The sequence below is a fragment of the Pan troglodytes genome, chromosome 19 (genome assembly GCF_028858775.2).
Source record: "Pan troglodytes isolate AG18354 chromosome 19, NHGRI_mPanTro3-v2.0_pri, whole genome shotgun sequence".
NCBI classification, from domain to species: Eukaryota; Metazoa; Chordata; class Mammalia; order Primates; family Hominidae; genus Pan; species Pan troglodytes.
The window spans coordinates 73,375,790-73,398,066 of NC_072417.2; the positions used below are offsets into that span (position 1 = coordinate 73,375,790).

The 22,277-nt window shown below is 37.5% G+C and overlaps 1 protein-coding gene across 19 annotated transcripts in view; it reads right to left on the bottom strand.

Moving 5' to 3' along the window:
• The window catches only part of USP32 (ubiquitin specific peptidase 32), a 214,314-nt gene that overhangs the window by 54,330 nt on the left and 137,707 nt on the right, over nucleotides 1–22,277 (bottom strand). For all 19 annotated transcript variants that reach the window (XM_063799084.1, XM_063799082.1, XM_063799080.1 and 16 more), the window contains 2 exons: nucleotides 20,748–20,809; nucleotides 4,460–4,562 (listed from right to left, as the gene is read on the bottom strand). In XM_063799084.1, coding sequence (XP_063655154.1) covers nucleotides 4,460–4,562; nucleotides 20,748–20,809 — 165 coding nt within the window. The remainder of the gene's footprint in view (nucleotides 1–4,459; nucleotides 4,563–20,747; nucleotides 20,810–22,277) is intronic.

Genomic DNA, 22,277 nt, shown 5'->3' on the forward strand with positions numbered 1-22,277 from the left:
CTAAATAGGAAAATCTGCATGTGAATAGTAATAGCTGCTCCTTCATAGTTCTCAAAAAGGAAGATACACATTATGTAATGTAATAATGATAGAAAAGATTTCACCATTCTTCCCCATTTACATTTTTTTAGGAGATTACACATAGAAGAATAAAGCTTGACACATTAAAGCGGGGAAAGATTGGTAAGATTCCATGAGCAGAGACACAATCAAATTATTCATGCTCCAGTGAATCAGCAAATCTGGGGTTAGCCACTTCTAAGAAAGGATGGCTCATTTTTCCTGATCCCTTGGTCTCTGATCTTTCCATTTAGTCTTGCCAGTATTTGAAACATACTACCCTCACAATTAATAATATTCGTAAGTAAATATGTCATTTTATGAAGAGAAAAAATTAAAGCTAAGTACTATCTTAGGTAGGCAGATGAAGCTCTAAGATCAAATTATCTGACATGTCAACACTAATTTTCTTTTTTTTTTTTTCTTTTTCTTTTTTTTTTTTTTTGAGATGGAGTCTCACTCTGTCATCCAGGATGGAGTGCAGTGGCATGATCTCGGCTCACTGCAACCTCTGCTTCTTGGGTTTAAGCGATTCTCCTGCCTCAGCCTCCCAAGTAGCTGGAACTGCAGGCACATGCCACCACGCCAGGCTAATTTTTATATTTTTAGTAGAGTCGGGGTTTCACCATGTTGGCCAGGCTGGTCTGGAACTCCTGGTCTCAAGTGATCTGCCTGCCTCAGCCTCCCAAAGAGCTGGGATTGCAGGTGTGAGCCATTGCACCTGGCCCAATTTTTTTTTTTTTTTTTTTTTTAAACAAGGCGTTTGTCAAAGTGGTCACATGGACTGGAAAGAGAAATTTGATTTTTTTTTTTTTTTTTTTTTTTAAATACAGTCTCATTCTGTTGCCCAGGCTGGAGTGCAGTGGCATCATCTTGGCTCTCTACAACCTCTGCCTCCTAGGTTCGAGCTATTCTTGTGTCTCAGCCTCCTGAGTAGCTGGGATTACAGGCATACACCACCATACCCGGCTAATTTTTGTATTTTTAGTAGAGATGGGTTTTCTCCAGGTTGGGCAGGTTGGTGTTGAACTCCCAGCCTCAAGTGATCTGCCTGCTTTGGCATCCCAAAGTGCTGGGATAATAGGCGTGAGCCACCATGCCTGGCATGAAAGAAGAAATTTAAATCCTCATATAACTACTGCTACTACTACCACCATTATTACCTTTAACCTTATATAGAGTTTCTATCTGCCAGGCACTGGGCTAAGTGCTTCACATGTATTAACTCATTTAATTCTCACATCCCTACTTAAATAGATATTACTATTAATCTCATTGTTCATATGTGAAAACTGAGGTAGAGCAAGAAGTAGTAATTTATTCAAGGTCATAAAGCAAGTGCAAGGGACAAGAGTCCAAGCTCACTACAATAACCTTATTGAAGTTTCTCATAATAATAGCTACCTATTTAGTACTTACTATGTACCAGACACTGTTTTAAAATACTTAACAAGAGTCTGGGTGCCTGTAATCCTAGCACTCTGAGAGCCCAAGGCAGGAGAATCGCTTGAGCCCAGGAGTTCGAGACTAGCCTGGCAAGCATAGTGAGACCCCATCTCTACAGAAAATCAAAAAATTAGCCAGGTGTGGTAGTGCATGCCTGGAGTCTCAGCTACTCAGGAGGTGGGAGAATTGCCTCAGTCCATGAGGTTGAGGCTGTAGTGAGCTATGATTGTGCCACTACACTCCAGCCTGGGCAACAAAGGAAGATCCTGTCTCAACAAACAAGCAAACAACAACAACAAAACACTTAACATGCATCAAACTCATTTAATCCTCGTAACACTATGAGGGCGATTATTATTATTACTCTAATTTTACATATGGAGGAAACAAGGCCCAGAATGTCACTTTTTTAAAAAGGTTACTTGAATTCAGTTTAAAAACATTTTTAAAAAATCTGTCAGTGTGCAGTTATTTCCATTTACTTTTAGAAAAGAACACTTTTCTAATTAAAACATGTTCAGAGGATTGTTATTAGTTAACTTACATTTCCCCCACCTTATTAATAAGTTGCCATAGTTCCCTGTCTCTTTATTTAGTAAAAACACTTTTCTAATTAATATGTATTTTCAGAAAGTACTGCTGTTACTCCACTTACATTTTTCCCCATCTTATTGAATAAATTCCCATACTCTGCCTCCTTTCTCTCCATATAAAGCGATACTCCTCTCCTCCCAGGTTTATTGTAACTCTAAGTTTGCCTTTATTTATTCATTTGTGTTACGAGACAGGGTCTTGCTCTGTCACCCAAACTGGAGTGTAGTGGTGTGATCATGGCTCACTGCAGTCTTGACCTATCAGGCTCAAGCAATCCTCCCACCTCAGCCTCCCAAGTAGCTGGGACTACAGGCGCACACTACCAAGCATGACTAATTTTTTTTTTTTTTTTTTGAGACGGAGTCTTGCTCTGTCGCCCAGGCTGGAGTGCAGTGACGTGATCTCGGCTCACCGCAAGCTCCGCCTCCCGGGTTCACGCCTTTCTCCTGCCTCACCCTCCCGAGTAGCTGGGACCATAGGCGCCTGCCACCATGCCCGGCTAATTTGTTGTATTTTCAGTAGAGACGGGGTTTCACCGTGTTAGCCAGGATGGTCTCGATGTCCCGACCTCGTGATCCGCCCGCCTTGGCCTCCCAAAGTGCTGGGATTACAGGTGTGAGCCACCACACCCGGCTCAAGCATGACTAATTTAAAAAAAATTTTTTTTGGACCGGGCGTGGTGGTTCACGCCTGTAATCCCAGCACTTCGGGAGGCCGAGGAGGGCAGATCACGAGGTCAGGAGATTGAGACCATCCTGGCTAACACAGTGAAGCCCCATCTCTACTAAAAATACAAAAAAAAATTAGCTGGGCGTGGTGGCACGTGCCTGTAGTCCCAGCTACTCGGGAGGCTGAGGCAGAAGAATGGCGTGAACCTGGAAGGCGGAGCGTGCAGTGAGCCGAGATTGCGCCACTGCACTCCAGCCTGGGCGACAAAAGCAAGACTCCGTCTCAGAAAAAAAAATAATAATTTTTTTTTGTAGAGATGGAGTCTCACTATGTTGCCCAGGCTGGTCTTGAATTCCTAGGCTCAGGTGATCCCCCTATCTGGGCGTTTCAAAGTCCTGAGATTACAGGCCCAGCCAGACTTCATTCTTAAGTAAATTTTAAAGTTTGCATTTGACAGACGCATGCTAGAAAATAATATCAAATGCCAGAGTGGAGAAGGGAATATGTAGATTCTCCCATGTATACCTCTCCCTTACTACCCTCCCCAAATTTCTTTAGTGCACAAAAGGACTATGGTAGGCAACAATAAACCAGGTTCATGTTCTTGTCAGTGCAGTTCAGTCTGTTTATAAGGGACATGCTGCTAAGAGTAAGATCTCTATTGTGTTCCTACGGAAAACAAAACGTAATACATCCAAGACAAAACTAGGTTATTCTTTGAGTCTATACTCATTAAAACATTAACAACCACTCATTCTAAGGCCAAACTACAAATATAAAAACCAAAAAAGTATTTCAAAATAATGACTGATGCTGTACCCCAATATTCTCATTTTTCTACCTACACACACCATCATTATCTACCTACAAGGTCCAGGAAGTCGTTTGCCTACTTTTTATTCCTTCAGAGACACCAAAGTCCGTGTTTCCCAATTAATATATTTTACATGTGAAAACACATTAATAAACTCTGCAAAATGGAAAAAGGATGAGAAAGAATGATGAGATAGATAAAGTAAAAAGTATGTAACTACCAATATTCTGATAATAAGCAGTGACAGAAGAAATACAGGCAAATAGGAATCAAATGATTAGAATTTTCATTAGTGATCATTTGGCAATGAGTGTATATATCAGTTGGCTCTCCAAGAAGGCAAATACTTGATTCTTGGCATTATTCTTTTCAATTTTCTAGTTCTGAAAAAAATTCCATTTTAATGGAAAAGGTAAAATAAAGGACAATGTAAATGATGTAGTTGAGAGAATATAAGCTTTAAAGTCAGTCCTTCGGTTTGATCCCAGATCTTCCACCCTGATCATGACATTCAGGTTACTTTTTCTTTCAGCACCAGGTTCCCCACAGGTAAAATGGGTATAATATTATCTTCCTCACAAGGGTGGTGCGAGAAATAAATGAGATGTGATGTATGTGACATATGCAGGTACCCCCGTACCCAATATTATCTTTTTTTAGGGTTGTTGCAAGGGAAGAAATGTATGTGGAAGTGTAATCACAAAGCCTAGACCATAGCAAGTATCATATAAACACTCATTTCCTTTCCCTTCGAATCTTTATTTAAGTTGGAGCATTTTATTATTGGCTGGTAGTCATAGCATTTTATTATTGGCTGGAAGTCTCACGGAGCTGAAAATCCTGTGAAAAATGTAAATAGACAGGAATCTAACTCACGTATTTGACATATTCTTTCCACTGTTGCCACCACTGCATGGAGATGATAAACCAGTTGTGTCCTGCTTGCAGACCATACCTGCTCTCTCGTTCTAACCATCCTCTGTATGTACAAAAGAAATTAAATACATCAAATAAAGTGTGAAATAGGTGGCGACGCACAAAAATTATCATTAGAAGTTTTATAAGAAAAACCGCGAAACATTTAGATGTAATTAGGAGAGACTGCCAAAACCCAATTAGTAAAACAACACTGTTTCTATTGATAAACCAATTTCAAGAGTCATAGGGCAGTATCAAGAATAATTACTTCAGGAAAAGATTCTGGGAAAAACTTAAAAATAAAAAAAAATTAGAAAAACAACTGGTGTTTCCAATTAATTAATTAATTAATTACATTTTTTGCAGAATGTTCATGTAACCAATGATGTTCTTCAAAACAGCCTTATTGAGGAATAATTTACATAAATATAAAACTTACCTATTTTAAGTGTACAACTCAGTGATTTTGATAACTTTACAGATATGTGCAACCAACACCACAATCAGTTTGAGAACATTTAAAACATTTCAATTAATCCAAAAAGACTGCTGTAGCCATTTTTGGTCAATTCCTATTACCACCCTCAGCAACAGGAAACCACTAATCTATGTTTTGTCTCTTACAGATTTGTCTTTTCTCAACTATTCATATAAATAAAATGATAAAACACATGGCCTTTTAAAAATTTGGCCTCTTTGACTTTGCATGTTTTTGTGGTTCATCTATTATTGTGGCAGACATCAGTTGGTTGTGCTTTATTACTGAATAGTATTCCACTGTATGTATATATTACATTTTGTTTATCCATCCAACACCTAAAGAACATTTGAAACTGGCAAGTCAATTTCCAAAGTGGCTATCCATTTAACATTCCCATCAGCAATTCTAGTGGGTGTGAAACACTGTTACACTGGGATTATAAAAAAAAAAATCTACTCTATCTATCTATCTATCTATCTATCTATCTATCTATCTATCTATCTACAGAATCTCACTCTAGCCCAGGCTGGAGTGCAGTGGTGAAATCTCAGCTCGCTGCAGCCTTGACCTCCTGGGCTCAAGCAATCCTCCTGCCTCAGCCTCTCAAGTATCTGGGACTACAGGTGTGCGCTATGCCCAGCTAATTTTTTTTTTTTTTTTTTTTAACTAGAGACAAGGTCTCACTATGTCACCCAGGCTGGTCTTGAACTCCCAAAAGTGCTGGGATTACAGACATGAGCCACTGTGCCCAACCAAAAACTATTTATTTTTTTGAGGTGAAAATGGCATAATATGAAATTATTTTAAATCATACAATTCAATGGCATTTAGTACATCCAAAATGCTGTGTGACCACCTCTTATTAAGTTTCAAAACATTCTGATATACCTCAATTAAAAAGTCATCCATTAAATAGTTATTCCCCATTACCCACTTCGCCCAGACCTTAACAACCACCAGTCTGCTGTCTGGACCTATTGACTTGCCTGTTCTGGATATTTCATGTAAATGGGATGATTCAACATATGACCTTTTATGTCTGGCTTCCTTCATTTAACATGTTTGTGAGGTCCAACCATGTTGTAGTATGTATCAGTACTTTATTCCTTTTTATGGTTGAATAATATTCCATGGTGTGTATATACTACATCTTGTTTAACCATTCATCCACTGATGGATGTATAGACTGTTTCTACCTTTTGGCTATTGTGAATAGTGGTACTATGAAAGTTGTGTTCAAGTATTTGAGTACCTGTTTTCAATTATTCTGGTATATATTTAGAAGTAGAATTGCTGGTACATGGAAATTCTTGCTGAGGAACTGCCAAACTGTTTTCCACAGTGATTGCACCATTTTACATTTCTACCAGCAATATATGAGAGTCCCTAATTTCCCTACTTGCCAAAACCTTCCATTTTAAAAATTCTAATAATCTTATTGAGAAGTAGAATTTCATTGTTTTGACTTGCATTTCCCTAATGACTAATTACATTGAGCATCTTTTCATGTGCTTGATTATCACTGAACATCTGGAGAAACATGTATTCAAGTCCATTTTTAGGTGTCTATTTTTAAATTGGGTTGTTTGCTTTTTGTTGTTAAGCTGTAGGAGTTCTTTATGTATTCTAGTTAGTAGACCCTTATTGGATTATATTATCTCCCATTCTATAGGTTTTTTCGGTTTTAAAAATAATATCTCCTGATGTATAAAAGTTTTAAGTTTTGCCAAGTACAGTGGCTCACACCTGTAATCTCAGCACTTTGGGAGGCTGAGGCAGGCAAATCGCTTGAGCCCAGGAGTTCAAGACCAGCCTGGGCAACATGGCAAACCCTCATCTCTACAAAATATACAAAAATTAGCTGGGCGCAGTGCCTCACGCCTATAATCCCAGCACTTTGGGAGGCTGAGGCAGGCAGATCACCTGAGGTCAGGAGTTCGAGACCTGCCTGACTAACATGGTGAAACCCCGTCTCTACTAAAAATACAAAAAAATTAGCTGGTGTAGTGGTGGGCACCTATAATCCCAGCTACTTGGGAGGCTGAGGCAGGAGAATCGCTTGAACCCGGGAGGCAGAGTTTGCAGTGAGTCGAGATCATGCCATTGCACTCCAGCCTGGGCAACAGAGCGAGACTCCATCTCAAAAAAAAAAAAAAAAAAAAAAAATTAGCTGGTTGTGGTGGTGCACGCCTGTGGTCCCAGCTACTCACGAAGCTGAGGCGGGAGGGAGTTTGAGGTTGCAGTGAGCTGTGATGGTGCCACTGCACTCCAGCCTGTGTGACAGTGTGAGACTGTCTCAAAACACAAAAACAAAACAAACGAAAACCTTTCAAATTTTGATGAAATGCAGTAGTTTTTCTTTGGTTGCTCATGCTTTTGGTGCTACAACTAACATTCCACTGCAAAATTCAAATAATTTTTGAGGAAATAGTTTTGTTAGATATAGAGTTCTTGGTTACAGTTTTTCCCCCACTTTCAGTTCTTTAAAAAAATTACCATCCCACTCACTTCTGGATTCCATGCTTTCTGATGAGAAACATGCTATTAATTTTATTGATGATCCATTGTATGGGACAAACAGCTTCTCTTTTGCTTTCAAGATTCTCTCTTTGTTCTTGGCTTTGTAAAATACAGTTTCATTATAATGCTTCTCAGTGTGGATCACTTTGTTTATCTTTCTTTAAGTCCAATGAGCTTTTTGAACGTGTAGGTTCATGTCTTAAGAAGTTTAGGACAATTATTTCTTCAAATATTCTGCCCTTTCCTTCTCTCTCCTTTCCTAAGATTCTTATGTTGACACATATGATGTTGTTCTATGGGTTTCTTACGTTCTGTTCATTTTTCGTCATTCTGTTCTCTTTCTGCTCCTCAGTCAATAATTTCAATGGACTTTTATTTAACTTCTCTGATTCATTCTTCTGCCTGCTCAAATCTGATGGAGAACCCCTCTAATAGATTTCTCATTTCAGTTATTGTAGTTTTCAGCTCCAAAACCTGTTTGGTTCCTTTTTATACTTTCTCTTTATTGATACTCTATTTGTACATATATCATTCTCCTGGTTTCATTTATTTATTTCTTTCTTTATTAGTTTTTGAGATGGAGTCTCGCTCTGTCACCCAGGCTGGAGTGCAAGTGGCACAATCTCAGATCACTACAACCTCCGCCTCCCAGGTTCAAGGGATTCTCCTGCCTCAACCTTCCAAGTAGTTGGGATTACAGGAGCCTGCCACCAGGCCTGGCTAATTTTTGTATATTTTTTAGTAGAGATGGGGTTTTACCATGTTGGCCAGGCTGGTCTCGAACTCCTGACCTCAAATTATCTGCACCTTGGCCTCCCAAAGTGCTGGGATTACAGGCGTGGGCCACCATGCCCAGCCAATTCTCCTGGTTTCCTTTAGTTTGTTGTCCATCACCTCCATTAGCTCTTTGAACATATTTAAGATAATTGATTTTAAATGTTTGTCTACTAAGTCCAATGTCTGTGCTTCCTCAAAGAGAATTTCTATTAATTTCCTCTGTGAATGGACCACACTTTCTTGTTTCTGCAATTTTTTGTTGAAAACAACATTTTGAGCATTAATGGTAACTCTAGAAATATTTCCCTCCACCTCAGGGTTTGCTTTCACTGACTGCTATAGTTGTTTGTTTAGTCACTTTTCTAAAATATTTTTATAAAGTCTGTCTTCCTTGTTATGTGTAGTTTCTTAAGTCTTCATTTCACTTGTGTTCGAAGAGCTAGTATTTTGACAGTGATTTCCTAGAATGGCAGAAGTGGGGAGAGGGAGAGAAGAAAAGAGAGAGGGAGGGAGAGAGAGGAAGAGAAAGAGAAAAGAGGGAGAGAGAGAGAGAGAGACAAAAGACAGAGAGACAAAGACAAAAACCACTACTGTCTTTGCAGAATGGCGCTGTGCTGGGGCATTCCTACAATGGTTTACAACTATGCCTTAGCCTTCACTACCTGTATACCCTTAGTCTAGAAGCTCAGCCAGAGGTGAAAGTTTACGGGTCTTATAAGGTCTTTTCTGAGGGTGTATCTTGTTGTTGGCATGTGCAAAGCCTTCTAAATTACCCAATGTACAGTGTGCTTTTGGGTACTTTAATTTCCCAAGGAAACTCTCAAGTTCCCACCACCCCCAAGACTTTCAGCATTCTATTATATGCCTCAATTAAAATATTTTACCCCAGGTGACTGCAGGTGGCTGGCTCGTTTGCCTTACAGAACTTCTGACGAATGCCCCTGCCTTTCCATCCTGGGTAAATTCTGAGTTAAGTATAACATAGCTGAGCATCTTGCAGTAGCTTTTCTGGTAGCCCCAGACTGTTTAGACAAACACAACTTGTTTTGTTTTGTTTTGTTTTTGAGACAGAGTCTTGCTCTGTTGCCCAGGCTGGAGTGCAGTGGCTCAATCTCAGCTCACTGCAACCTCTGCCTCTCGGGTTCAAGCGATTCTCCTGCCTCAGCCTCCCAAGTAGCTGGAACTACAGGTGTGCGCCACCATGGCCGGCTAATTTTTTGTATTTTTAGTACAGACAGGGTTCCATCATGTTGGCCAGGCTGGTCTCGAACTCCTAACCTCAACTGATTCACCCACCGTGGCCTCCCAAAGTGCTGGGATTACAGGTGTGAGCCAACGCACCCAGCCTGACAAACACAACTCTATAAATAAGGTATGTTCTGCTCTCTCTGAAACCAGGGACCAGGTGGGTTGCCATTTTCAAGGCTGCCATTACTAAACCAGACAATGGCAAATATATATACAGGCTTTTAAAAAATTATTATTTTTTTAATAATTTTTTTAAATCAACATTTGCTTAGTAGCTATAAATCTTTGTCTCTTTCTTCAGAGTTCCAACAGAATTGAAATTGGCAGTTTGTTCTTTATTTTTCAATGTTTCTGTGGAGAGACAGGCTCTTAGAGCTACCCACTACATAATTTTCACTGAGTCACTCCTCTCATTGTGCTTTTAATTTGCCTTCTCTGAGGAAGCAGAACATCTTGTCATGTACTTACATGTATGGTTAAAAGTCTATTCAACTCTTTTACACATTTTAAATTAGATTTTCTTGATGTCTTAATGTGTTGTAACAGTCCTTTATATATTCTGGACATGAATACTTTATCATATATAAAATTTGCAAATATTTTCTCTAGGGCTGTGAGGCTGTAGCTTTTATTTTCTTAATGCTCTCTCTTGAAACTCAAAAGTTTTTAATTTTTTCTAAGTCTTACACTTTTTTCCCCACTTATAAACTGTGCTTTTGGTGTTATATCTATGAAATCTTCTAATCCCAAATCACAAAGATTTTCTACATTTGCTTTTCTAGAAGTGTTATATTTTTAGCTCTGATGTTTAGGTATAGGGAATCCATTTTGAGTATACTTTTAAGCATAGTGCGAGGTAAGGGGTCTAAAATAATCTGTTTGTGTATGGATATCCAAATTCTCCTGCACCGTTTTTTGTTTTTTAAAGAGACAGAATCTTGCTATGCTGTACAGGCTGGTATGAGGTGGCTATTCACAGGTGTGATCACTGCATACTCACACTAAAGCCGTGAACTCCTGGGCTTAAGTGATCCTCCTGTCTCAGCCTCCTGAGTAGCTGGGACTACTGGCCAGCTACACCACTGTGCTCAGCTCCTCCTGGACCATTTTTTTTTTCTTTTTAAAGTCAGTCCTTTCTCTACTGAATTTTCTTGACATCTTTAAAAAACAATAAAAATGATAATAAAAATAACCATTGACCAAAAATATAAGGGTTTCCTTTTTTTCTTTTTTCAGGCAGAGTCTCACCGTCACCCAGGCTGGGGTGTAGTGGCATGGTCTCAGCTCACTGCAACCTCCGCCTCCTGGGCTCAAGTGATTCTCCTGCCTTAGCCTCACGAGTAGCTGAGACTACAGTCGTGTGCCACCATGCCTGGCTAATTTTTGTGTTTTTAGTAGAGATGGGGTTTCGCCATGTTGGCCAGGCTGATCTCAAACTTCTGACATCAGTGAAACCACCTCTGCCTCCTAAAGTGCTGGGATTACAGGCATGAGCCACCACGCCTGGCCAAGGGTTTCCTTTTAAAATATCAATTCCATTTTACTGATCTCTATGATTCTCCTTATTCCAGTACTTGATTAATGTATCCTTAGGTAAATTGTGAAATCAGGAAGTCTAAGTCTTCCGTTTTTTGTCATTTTTTTGAAGTTGTTTAGGCTAGTCTGAGTTCTCTGCATTTCCCTATACAATTTAGGAATAGCTTGTCAATTTATAGAAAAAAGCTGGGATTTGATTGGGTGTGTTTTGAATCTATAGAACAATTTGAGAAAATTGCCATATTGACAACAATAAGTTTTCAAATCCATTTACGTACATTTTCTTAAATTTCTGTCAGCAATGCTTTGTATCTTTCAGTGCACAAGTCTTGCACTTCTTTTGTTGAATTTGTTTCCAAGGGTTTGATTTCTTTTGACAATATAGTGAATGGAACTGTTGTCTTCATTTTAATTGTACTTTCAAATTATTCTATCTAGTACATGACAATTCAATTGATTGCTTAATCATTGATCTTGTATCCTGTCATGTTGCTGAACTCATTTTTTTAATTCTAACAGTTTTTCTGTGAATTCTTCAGGGTTTTCTACACATAGGATCATGTTATCTGCAATTACAGACAGTTTTATTTTTCTTTACAATCTTGATGCCTTTTATTTCCTTTTCTTGCCTGATTTAACTAGCTTGAAGCTCTAATACAATGTTGATAAGTGCGGCAAAAGCAAGTATCCTTTCCTGATCTTATGGGAAAAGCCTTCAGTGTTCTACCATTAAGTATGATCTCAGCTGTATGTTTTTCAAGATATTTTTTAGAGTGAGGAATTTCCCTTCCCCAAAGTTGTGAATGAGCATGACTGTGCTCTAGTAAAATGTTATTTATGTACACTGAAATGTGAATTTTATATAATTGTAAGGTGTCACAAAATATTTATCCCCTTTTGGTTTTTTCTAAGCCACTTAAAAAGGTAAAAACATTTTTAGCTTGCAGATTGTACAGAATCAGGCAGTGGGACAAAGTTGGTCAATATGCCATAGTCTGCTGACTAACTGCTGGCCTAGTATATGGTCTATCCTAGAACAATACTCTGTCTACATTTGAATATGTATTCTGTTGCTGTTGGCTGAAGGGTTCTGTTGGTGGGTGCATATATCATCATTTATCATAATAAAATGTCTCTCTGGCTCCAGTAACTTGACTTTTGTAACCTAAAAGCCATTTTCTTTTCTTAACAGTAAAGTGATTTTAGTTCACGTATGGCTATATTTGTATGGTTTTATCTTTTATTCTTTTACTTTCAACCTATTTGTGCCTTTGAATCTCAAGTAGCTGGATTGTGTGTGTTTTGTTTTGTTTTGTTTTGTTTTTTGTTTTTTGTTTTTTTTTTTTGAGATGGAGTCTAGCTCTGTCACCCAGGCTGGAGTGCAGTGGCGCGATCTCGGCTCACTGCAAGCCCCGCCTCCCGGGTTCACGCCATTCTCCTGTCTCAGCCTCCCGAGTAGCTGGGACTATAGGCGCCCATCACCACGCCCAGCTAATTTTTTTAGTAGAGACCGTGTTAACCAGGATGGTCTCAATCTCCTGACCTTGCAATCCACCCACCTCGGCCTCCCAAAGTGCTAGGATTACAGGCGTGAGCCACCGCGCCCAGCCAAGTAGCTAGATTTTTCAAAAACAAGTCAGTCTAAATCTTTGGCTTTTGATTATCTGTTCAATCTGTTTATATTTAAGGTAAAAACAGATGTGGATTTATGTCTGCTATTTAGTTTTTTGTTTTCTATGTATCAAGTCTATTTGTTCCTCTATTCCTCTAGTTCTTTCTTTTGTGGTAAATAGGTATTTTCTAGGAATTTAAATAGGTAACATTTTAATGCCTTTTTAAATAAAACTATTTTGGGGGATCATTTTCTTAGAGATTGTTGTAGGGTTTACAATATGGATCTTAACATAGTCTACTTTATTGTTTATTTTACTTTATGTTTTTGAGATGTCATCTTGCTCTGTCGCCCAGGCTGGAGAGCAGGCGTGCCATCTCAGCTTACTGCAACCTCTGCCTCCTGGGTTCAAGTGATTCTCCCACCTCAGCCTCATGAATAGATAGGGTTACAGGCACGCACCACCACGCCAGGCTAATTTTTGTACTTTGAGTAGAGACGAGGTTTTGCCATGTTGGCCAGGCTGGTATCGAACTCCTGGCTTCAAGAGATCTGCCTGCCTTGGCCTCCCAAAGAGCTGGGATTACAGGCGTGAGCCATGGCACCCAGCCAACATAGTCTACTATGTTTGATTGATACTAATTTATTCCAGTAAAGTATAGAAACTAAAAAAGTGTAGAAACTAAAACATAGAAACTTTGCTCAAATATAGCTCCCCTTCTACTCTCACCTTTGTGCTATTGTTGTCACTCATATAAGATCGTTATATGTAATGGGAACAACATGGTTTTATAATTATTGTCATGTAAAAATGTCTTTTAAACCAGTAAAAAATAAAATAAACAGAATAGTATATTTATACTGTCTTTTATTATTACCTATGTAATTTCTACTATTGGTGCTCTTTTTTTTTTTTGGCAGTTTTTATGGTTTTATTTAAACATAAAACATGCATATGAGCTGTCTATTCATTTTCTTCACAGGCTGGCATTGGGATTGGTGACTCTGATGGCCAGCTGGGCTGCTCTTTCCACAATGTCTTTGCAGTTCTTGGAGGAAACACTGTGGGCAATCTCAGCACACTTGTTGCACGTCAGCAGCACTTCCAGCTCCTTGACATTGCGGACCAGGAAATTCTGGAAGCCACTGGGCAGCATGTGGTTTGTTTTCTGTTGCTGAACCTTCTACAAACTCTGTTGTCAATACCTCTGGGTTTCTGTCAGTTACACTTAGTTTTGACATATCAGTGTAACCGGTGCTGGATGAACTTCTTGGTTCTCTTTTTGATGATCTTGGACTTCACCAGGGGTCTGAGGGAAGCTATGATGCCAAGTAGGAGATGGCTGCCACCTCCGTAGGCAGCGCCAAGGAAGAGAGCCTCTTTATTTGTTCTTGTGGATGTTAATAACCGTCTGGTGTCACTTATTTTCAGCTTGAAGAACTTCCTTCAGTATTTAAAGACAGATTTCCTGGTAACAAATTTTCAGTGTTCATATAGGAATGTCTTTAGTTCACCTTCTTTTTTTTTTAATGTGTTTTTTTTTTAAAAAGCTTTAAAAATATTTCTATTAAAAATTATATATAATAATAGTATATGTTTTTGGGGTACATGTGATATTCTGATATATGCATACAATGCGTAATGATCAAATATGGTAATTAGGATATTCATCACCTCAAATATTTATCATTTTTTGGGGTTGGGAATATTCCGAATCTTCTAGCTAATTTGAAATATACAATAAATTATTTTTAACTATAGTTACCCTACTGTGCTATTAAACACTAGAAGTCATTCATTCTATCCAACTGTATTTTTACAGTCATTAACTAACCTCTCTTCAATATTATCCCTCCTGCCCTTGCCAGCCTCTGATAACCATCATAATACTCTCTAATTCCACGAGATCAACTTTTTTAGCTCCCACTTAAAAGTGAGAACACGTGATATTTGTCTTTCTATGCTTGGCCTATCTCACTTAACGTAATGACCTCCGGTTTTATCCATGTTGCTGCAGATGACAGGATTGCATTCATTTTATGGCTGAATAACATTTTATTGTGTATGTGTGTGTATATATATATATATTTTTTTTCTTTATCCATTCATCAACTGATGGACACTTAAGTTGATTCTGTATTTTGGCTATTGTAAGTAGTGCTGCAATAAACACAGGGGTGTAGATAGCTCTTTGCTTTACTGATTTCCTTTCTTCTGAATATATACCCAGCAGTGGGATCGCTGGATAATATGGTGGATCTATTTTTAGTTTATTGGGGCACCTCCATACTGTTTTCCATATTGACTGTACTAATTTACATTCCCATCAATAGTGTACTAGCACTTCCCTTTCTTCACATCCTCATCAGAATCTGTTATTCTTTGTCTTTTTTATAATAGCCATTTTAACTGGGAGATAATATTTTATTGTGGTTTTGATATTTCGATTATGATTAGTGATGTTGAGCATTTTTTCATATATCTGCTGGCCACTTGTATGTCTTTTTTTGAGCAATGTCTATTCAGATCACTTGCCCATTTTTAAATTGGGTTATTTGGTTTTTTGTTATTAAGTTGAGGCCTTTATACATTCTGGTTATTAAAACCTTGATGAATGGATAGTTTGCAAATATTTTCTCCTATTCTGTTGGTTGTCTCTTCACTCTGTTGACTGTTTCCTTTGCTGTAAAGCTTTTTAACTTGATGAAATCCTGTTTGTCCATTTTTGCTTTGGCTGACTGTGCTTTTGAGGTATTATACAGTGTCATACCACTCAGACAAATGTCCTACAGCATTTCCCCAATTTCGTCTAGTAGTTTAGGTCTTATATTTAAGTCTTTGAATCCATTTTCTTTTCTTTTTTTTTGAGGCGGAGTCTCCCTCTGTAGCCCAGGCTGGAGTGCAGTGGGGCAATCTCGGCTCACTGCAACCTCCACCTCCCGGTTTCAAGCAGTTTTCCCACCTCAGCCTCCTGAGTAGCTGGGATTACAGGCGCCTGCCACCATACCCAACTAGTTTTTGTACTTTGAGTAGAGATAGGGTTTCACCATGTTGGTCAGGCTGGTCTCGAACTCCTGGCCTCAGGTGATCCAGCCGCCTCGGCCTCCCAAAGTGCTGGGATTACAGGCATGAGCCACCTCGCCCAGCCTCTTTAATCCATTTTGATTTGATTTTAGTGTATGGTAAGAAATTGGGAACTGGTTTCATTCTTCTGCACGTGGATATCCAATTTTTCCAGCACCACTTATTGAAGAGATTGTCCTTTCTCTAATGTATGCTCTTGGCATCTTTGTCAAAAAAGAGTTGGTTGTAAATGTGGGGGGTTTTGCTTGTTTGTTTGTTTTGGTTTTTTGTTTTGTTTCGTTTTTGAGACAGAGTCTCATTCTGTTGCCCAGGCTGGAGTGCAGTGGCGTGATCTTGGCTCATTGCAACCTCCACCTCCCCAGTTCAAGCGATTCTCCTGCCTCAGCCTCCTGAGTAGCTGGGACTACAGGCATGTGCTACCACACCTGGATAATTGTTTTGTATTTTTAGTAGAGACGGGGTTTCACCGCGTTAGCCAGTATGGTCTCAACCTCCTGACGTCATGATCCACCTACCTCAGCCTCCCAAAGCACTAGGATTACAGGCGTGAGCCACCACGCCTGGCCTGGATTTATTTCTGGGTTCTCTGTTCTGTTCCATTGGTCTATTTGTCTGTTCTTATGTCAGTGCCATGCTGTTTTGGTTACTATAGCTTTGTAGTGTATTTTGAAGTCAGGTAGTAATTCACCTTTATTTCTGAATTACAGTTCTGCTAGATACAGAATTCTGGATTGACAGTTTTTGCTTTTTTGGTTTTTTTCCTTATATCACTTTCTCATACCACTGCACACTGAGCTCTATTGTTTCAAAAAGTCAGCTGTTTATCACATTGTGGTTCCCTTCTACATGATGAGTCTTTCTGCTCTTGTGGCTTTCAACTTCTTCCTTTGTCTTTAGTTTTCAACACTTTGACAATGATATGTCTAGGTGTGATTCTTTCTGTGTTTAACCTAGTTGGAGTTCATTAAGCTTCTAAGATTAATAATTTTTGAGAAATTTTAGAACTTTCAGACATTATCTTGTCAAACTTTTTTCTGCTTCTTTCTTTCCTTCTGAGACTTTCATTATGCATATTTTGGTAGACTTGATCGTGTTCCAACTTCTGTGAAACTCTGTTCATTTATTTGGTCTTCTTTCTCTCTTTCTGATGAAATAATCTCTATTGATCCATATTCTGTTTTGCTGAATATTTCTCTGTCAACTCAAATCTGCTAGAATTTCTATTTGATTCTGTTTTAAATTTTTATCTCTTTATTGCTATTTTCTATTTGGACAAGTCAGTGAGATCATACATTCCTCTAATTCTTTAAATACAGCTTCGTTTAGCTCTTTGAAAACATTTACAATAGTTGTATTGAAGTCTTTGTGTGCTAAGGAGAACATCTGCTGCCACCTCTGAGACAGTTTCTACTATTCTTTGTTTTTTCCTCGTATATGGGTCACACTTTCCTGTTTTATTCCATGTCTCATAATTTTTTCTTGTTGAAAACCGAACACATTTGATACTTTATATTAGCAACTCTGGATTCTGAACCCCTGTGTGTTTTGTTTTGTTTTGTTTTACGACTTCCTGGAACAATTCTGTAGAGTTTATCTTCCCGTACAGTATCTTGCAGTGTGAAGCTGCTCAGCTTCTTCTTGTTTTCTTTTTTATTATCTCTGTTTTTATTTTTAAGCTTGGCTTTCTTGGGGTGAGCCTAACTTACTGGTCAGCCAATGACTGCTGAGAGGTTGTGCTCTCAGCAGTTTACTGGTTGTGTTTAGCCAGTAACATTCACACCCTTTTCCTGATGGATCTGTACATGGTTTGGGGAATGCATTTAAAGTTTGGGCAGGTTACAAGCCTACCCTGGCTTTTACTTTCTGCACATGCAAGGCTTCACCTTCAACTAGGGAGGAATAAAGTGCTAAAGCCCACTTTGGTTTCTCCTGAGTTTGTGTATAGCCTTGTACAAGCAGTCTACAGATCACTGGGGACATGAGAAAGCTTGCTAAGTCTCACTATGGTGATCCTGTTCCCTGTTAAAAATTTGACTGGTCTGTTGTTAGTCTGCTGCTTCCCCTAACCAGTATTTTATCCCCAAGCTGGTGATGTCAGTTTTCCCTCACTGTTTACCACCATGATGGTATGTATTTATTTTATTATCCTTGGACAGGCATTTATTCCTGCTCTCCTTCAAATCATGAATCAGACTGACAGCCCATGCAGACCTGCTGGATGGGAGGAAATGAAAGCTGCTCCTGGTTAAATTACCACACACTTCCATTGTTCTCACCAAGGATTAGTAGTTCTTGAATAAATGCTTCTCAATTTCTTGTATATATTTGGTCAGTTTCCAGAGTCCTGAAATGGTTGTTTGACAATTTTGTTCAGCTTTTTAAGTGCTTTTGGGGAAAGGGTTGGCTGAGATCTTCACTTGGCCATTCCAGAAATCACGATACTTTTTTTTTTTAACAACGTACTGACTGTAAGTTAGAGACAAATATTTGTTTCACCTCATTGCATATGAACCAACCTGAATCATCCTTTAAAAATTATCACAGTCAAATGAATTTTTATAAGTAATAGTAGAGGCAAAATAAAATAAAACTGAAAATGAATAAACAAATTTTAAAAAAAAACCCACAGATGAAATGAACCCATTTGGAACCAACAATTTTAAATCTAGACTTATTAAAAAATACAAAATACAAAAGGCAAATTATTGGTACTTTTAATGAAAGAGGTCCTAAACTTGATTCTGCCAGTCCCATGTAATTTCAGGTCCTCAACTTCTATAAATCTTGGTTTCCACTTTTACAAAATGAGAGACACTAATTTCATGCAGTTATTCTAAGGACCAGATGAGATAATGTAACTACATGTATTTTGCAAAGAATAACTTTCTATGAAAACATAAGATTATATCAACCTTATTTTTTGAAATAGGGATGCTATGAGTAGTTGTAAAATAAGCCAATAAATATAAATATAGGCTATAAAGCATTCTTTCTACCTATGCTAAGTGATATTTACTTCAGAATATATTACTATAATAAATTAGATTGTAATATTGTAAGAAAAAAAGTCACTATAGCCACATAAAAGCCTTTATGTATGTCCTTACAATATCTGGTTTCTACATGTCAATTATTTTAAAATCCTACATGTTAATATATTTTAAAATCTTTTAGTAGCTAAAAACTAGAGACAATCAAGAAAACACTCAAGAATATCAAGACTGAGTCTTCTGAGTATGAATATTTAAAAAACTACATGAAAGTTGGGCACATTGGTGTACACCTGTAATCCCACCTACTCAAGAGGCTGAAGTGGAAGGATCTCTTGAACTCAGGAGAGTTCAAGACCAGCCTGGGCAATACAGTGAGACCCCATCTCAAAAAAAAAAAACCAAGACAGAAAATAAAACCAACAAACAAAAACCACATGAGACTAGAGTTTTATGAAAGCAACATTTAAAAAAATAGATTTTGCTTAATCTTCTTTAAGAAATAACCATGCTGTTTTGCATATGGAGTGGCCACCCATTTATTCCTTTCTTTTCTTTTCTTTTCTTTTTTTTTTGAGAGTGTCTCACATTGTTACCCAGGCTGGAATGCAATGGCATAATCTTGGCTCACTGCAGCCTTGACCTCCTGGGCTCAAGCAATCCTCCCACCTCAGCCTCCCAAGTAGCTGGGACCACAGGCGTGTACCACCAAGCCTTGATAATTTTTGTATTTTTTGTAAAGACAGGGTCTCACCATGTTGCCCAGGCTGGTCTCGAACTCCTGAGCTCAAACAATCCACCTGCCTTGGCTTCCCAAAGTGCTGGGATTACAGGCATGAGCCACTACACCCAGCCCCTTCACTTTCTTAATAAACTTGCCTTCACTTAAAAAAAAAAAAAATAATAATAATAAATAACCATTTTTAAAACTTGTCATTTAAAAACTTAGAAAATATATCTACTACTTTAAATATCTATATCTTAATTGGCATGTCCTGTTTAAATGCTGAATATGTAATCCTATTCTCAGGTATTCCAAACAACTCTATTTTAGTAAACTCCCATCTATCCAGAAACCCAAGCCAGAAGAAACTACTGAAAAGTTTGTATGCACAATACTTTCAAGAAAAAGTCAAATGACAGTACCTATTGAGAGTTTATTTTAAAAGCAAATTTTACTAGAAATTCAGTCCTATTTCTGAAACTATCTACACAAATGTGTAGCATAATAGCAATGTCACAAAGCAATGAAAGACACTCAAGTTATTAAAAATTGGACTATAGCTATAAAATATGCATACCTTTGTTTTTTAAATATAATCCGGATATTTGATCTTAAGTAATTTATCCTAAAGTAAATCCTTAAGCCAAGACACAGAGATTTTATTAACAAAATTGGTCCAATATGCTTATACTAAAAAAGAATAATAGAGAATGAACAGGAATGCTAGCCAATCATTTAAAATTATATTCAAAGAAGGCTTTATTCTAATATATTAAAGTATTATTTTATATGATCTAGAGTGAAAATAGGAGCAGGGAATAAAGTAGGTATTTCAGAATATTCCCATTTTTATATGAATTTTACAAATATCACTGTAGGCATATGTTTATATGAATATTAAAAATGTCTACAGCAATTATCTATAAATTATCTATAAAATCTTTCTCTGCTTCTTTTTGTTTAGCTCTATTTTCTAATTTTTCCAACAATAAACATATTTTTGTACTAAAGAAAACTGGCTACCTTTTATCTCATTTCAAAAAATGAAATTTAGTATTCAGTGCAATTTTAATGTTAAATAGAATTTGCCTTCTTAATTAATCTATAGTACCTTCCCTTATCTAGGAAGGTACTTTAACAAAAATATTTCAATATGTAACTATTTTTGAGAAATAGTTAATGATTACATTAAAATAGGACATGCTGTTCCTCAGTAACCAATATATTTCAAGTATGTGAAATTTCAACTATATAATTTATACTACAAATTTACCTAATAATTTGTCCTTCTTCTTCCGGAGTAGCTGGTCTTAACCCCAGAACTATGTGACACACCTAGGGAAAAAAATGGTAAATCAAAGTTTATTAACTGCATAATATTTCACATTCTCTGCATGAGACCCATTTCCTAAATTGGAATCTGAATTAGCAACAGTTTTCAACTCATGAATTATCAATTATTCACTTGAGCAAATTTTAATTTTAGCCTTGTGGTTTTGGGGTTTTGTTTGCTTTTTTTAAACAAGCCATTCCAATGGAAGCTAACTTTCAAATCTCTAGGTAAGAAGGGAAGAGAAAGGGAAGGAAGAAAAAGCGAAAGGGGAAGACATTACCTCAGGAACAGATTTCAGAATAATTCTTCTGACACTTGCATATGCTAGATTTTAAATAACCAAAACACTCAGCCATGTGTGAGATCTTGGCAAATAAAAGCATAATTCAATATTGTATCATTAACCTAACAAATTAACTCTATTAATTTAAAAACACAGATAGAAAATAAAAACAATTTAGCATAACTGTCTGCTTATTCATATATTAATTGCATATATTAATTGTACATATGAGCATAACCGAATATGTGACAAAGCACATACAGTAAAATGTAATAAAATTTAGGTGTTGAGTAGATTATTGGATGTTTCCTGAAAAAAACTTTCAGCTTTTCAGTATAAAATGTTGGAAACATACATAAGCAAATATAAAGTGTATGTTTATTCATTAGTTAGAGTCACAAAAATAGTGCCACTCCAAGTCCTTAGTAAGAATGACAAAATAGGAAAGGCAATACCAAAAGTCAAAATGCTATACCCTGTGAGAGCTACAAGATGACTCAGACACAAACTTAAGTGACCAAAATGTTCATACACTGATTATGCGATAAAGAGTACACTGAATATGTTCGTGTACAAACAGCATATGAACTGTCAACTGTACATGAGCAATACATTGAATGTGTTCATGTACTGTTCATACAAAAAGTTCGTACACTCAACATGTGATTGTTATTTTAAAAAGTAACAATAGTTTAATTTAAAAAAAAGCCTACAGAACCTACTACTGAAGATATTATTTTAAATGAGATAAAAATAGTTGACCAGGCTAGGCTTGGTGGCTCATATCTATAATCCTAGCACTTTGGGAGGCTGAGGCAGGCAGATCACTTGAGGTCAGGAGTTTGAGACCAGCCTGGCCAACATGGTGAAACCTCGTCTCTACTAAAAATACAAAAATTAGCTGGGGGTGGTGGCACACGCCTGTAATCCCAGCTACTCGGGAGGTTGAGGCAGGAGAATCGCTTGAACCTGAGAGACAGAGGTTGCAATGAGCCCAGATCCCAACCACTGCACTCCAGCCTGGGCGACAGAGCAAGACTCTGTCTCTAAATAAATAAATAAATAAAAAATAAAAAATAGTTGACCCATTTTCATGTTACCAAGCAATTCTGTTGTGTTTATAGTGGTGATCTATATTATTTTCATATATATTTTATAAAGCCATCAACTTGAATCTATGCTGAAAA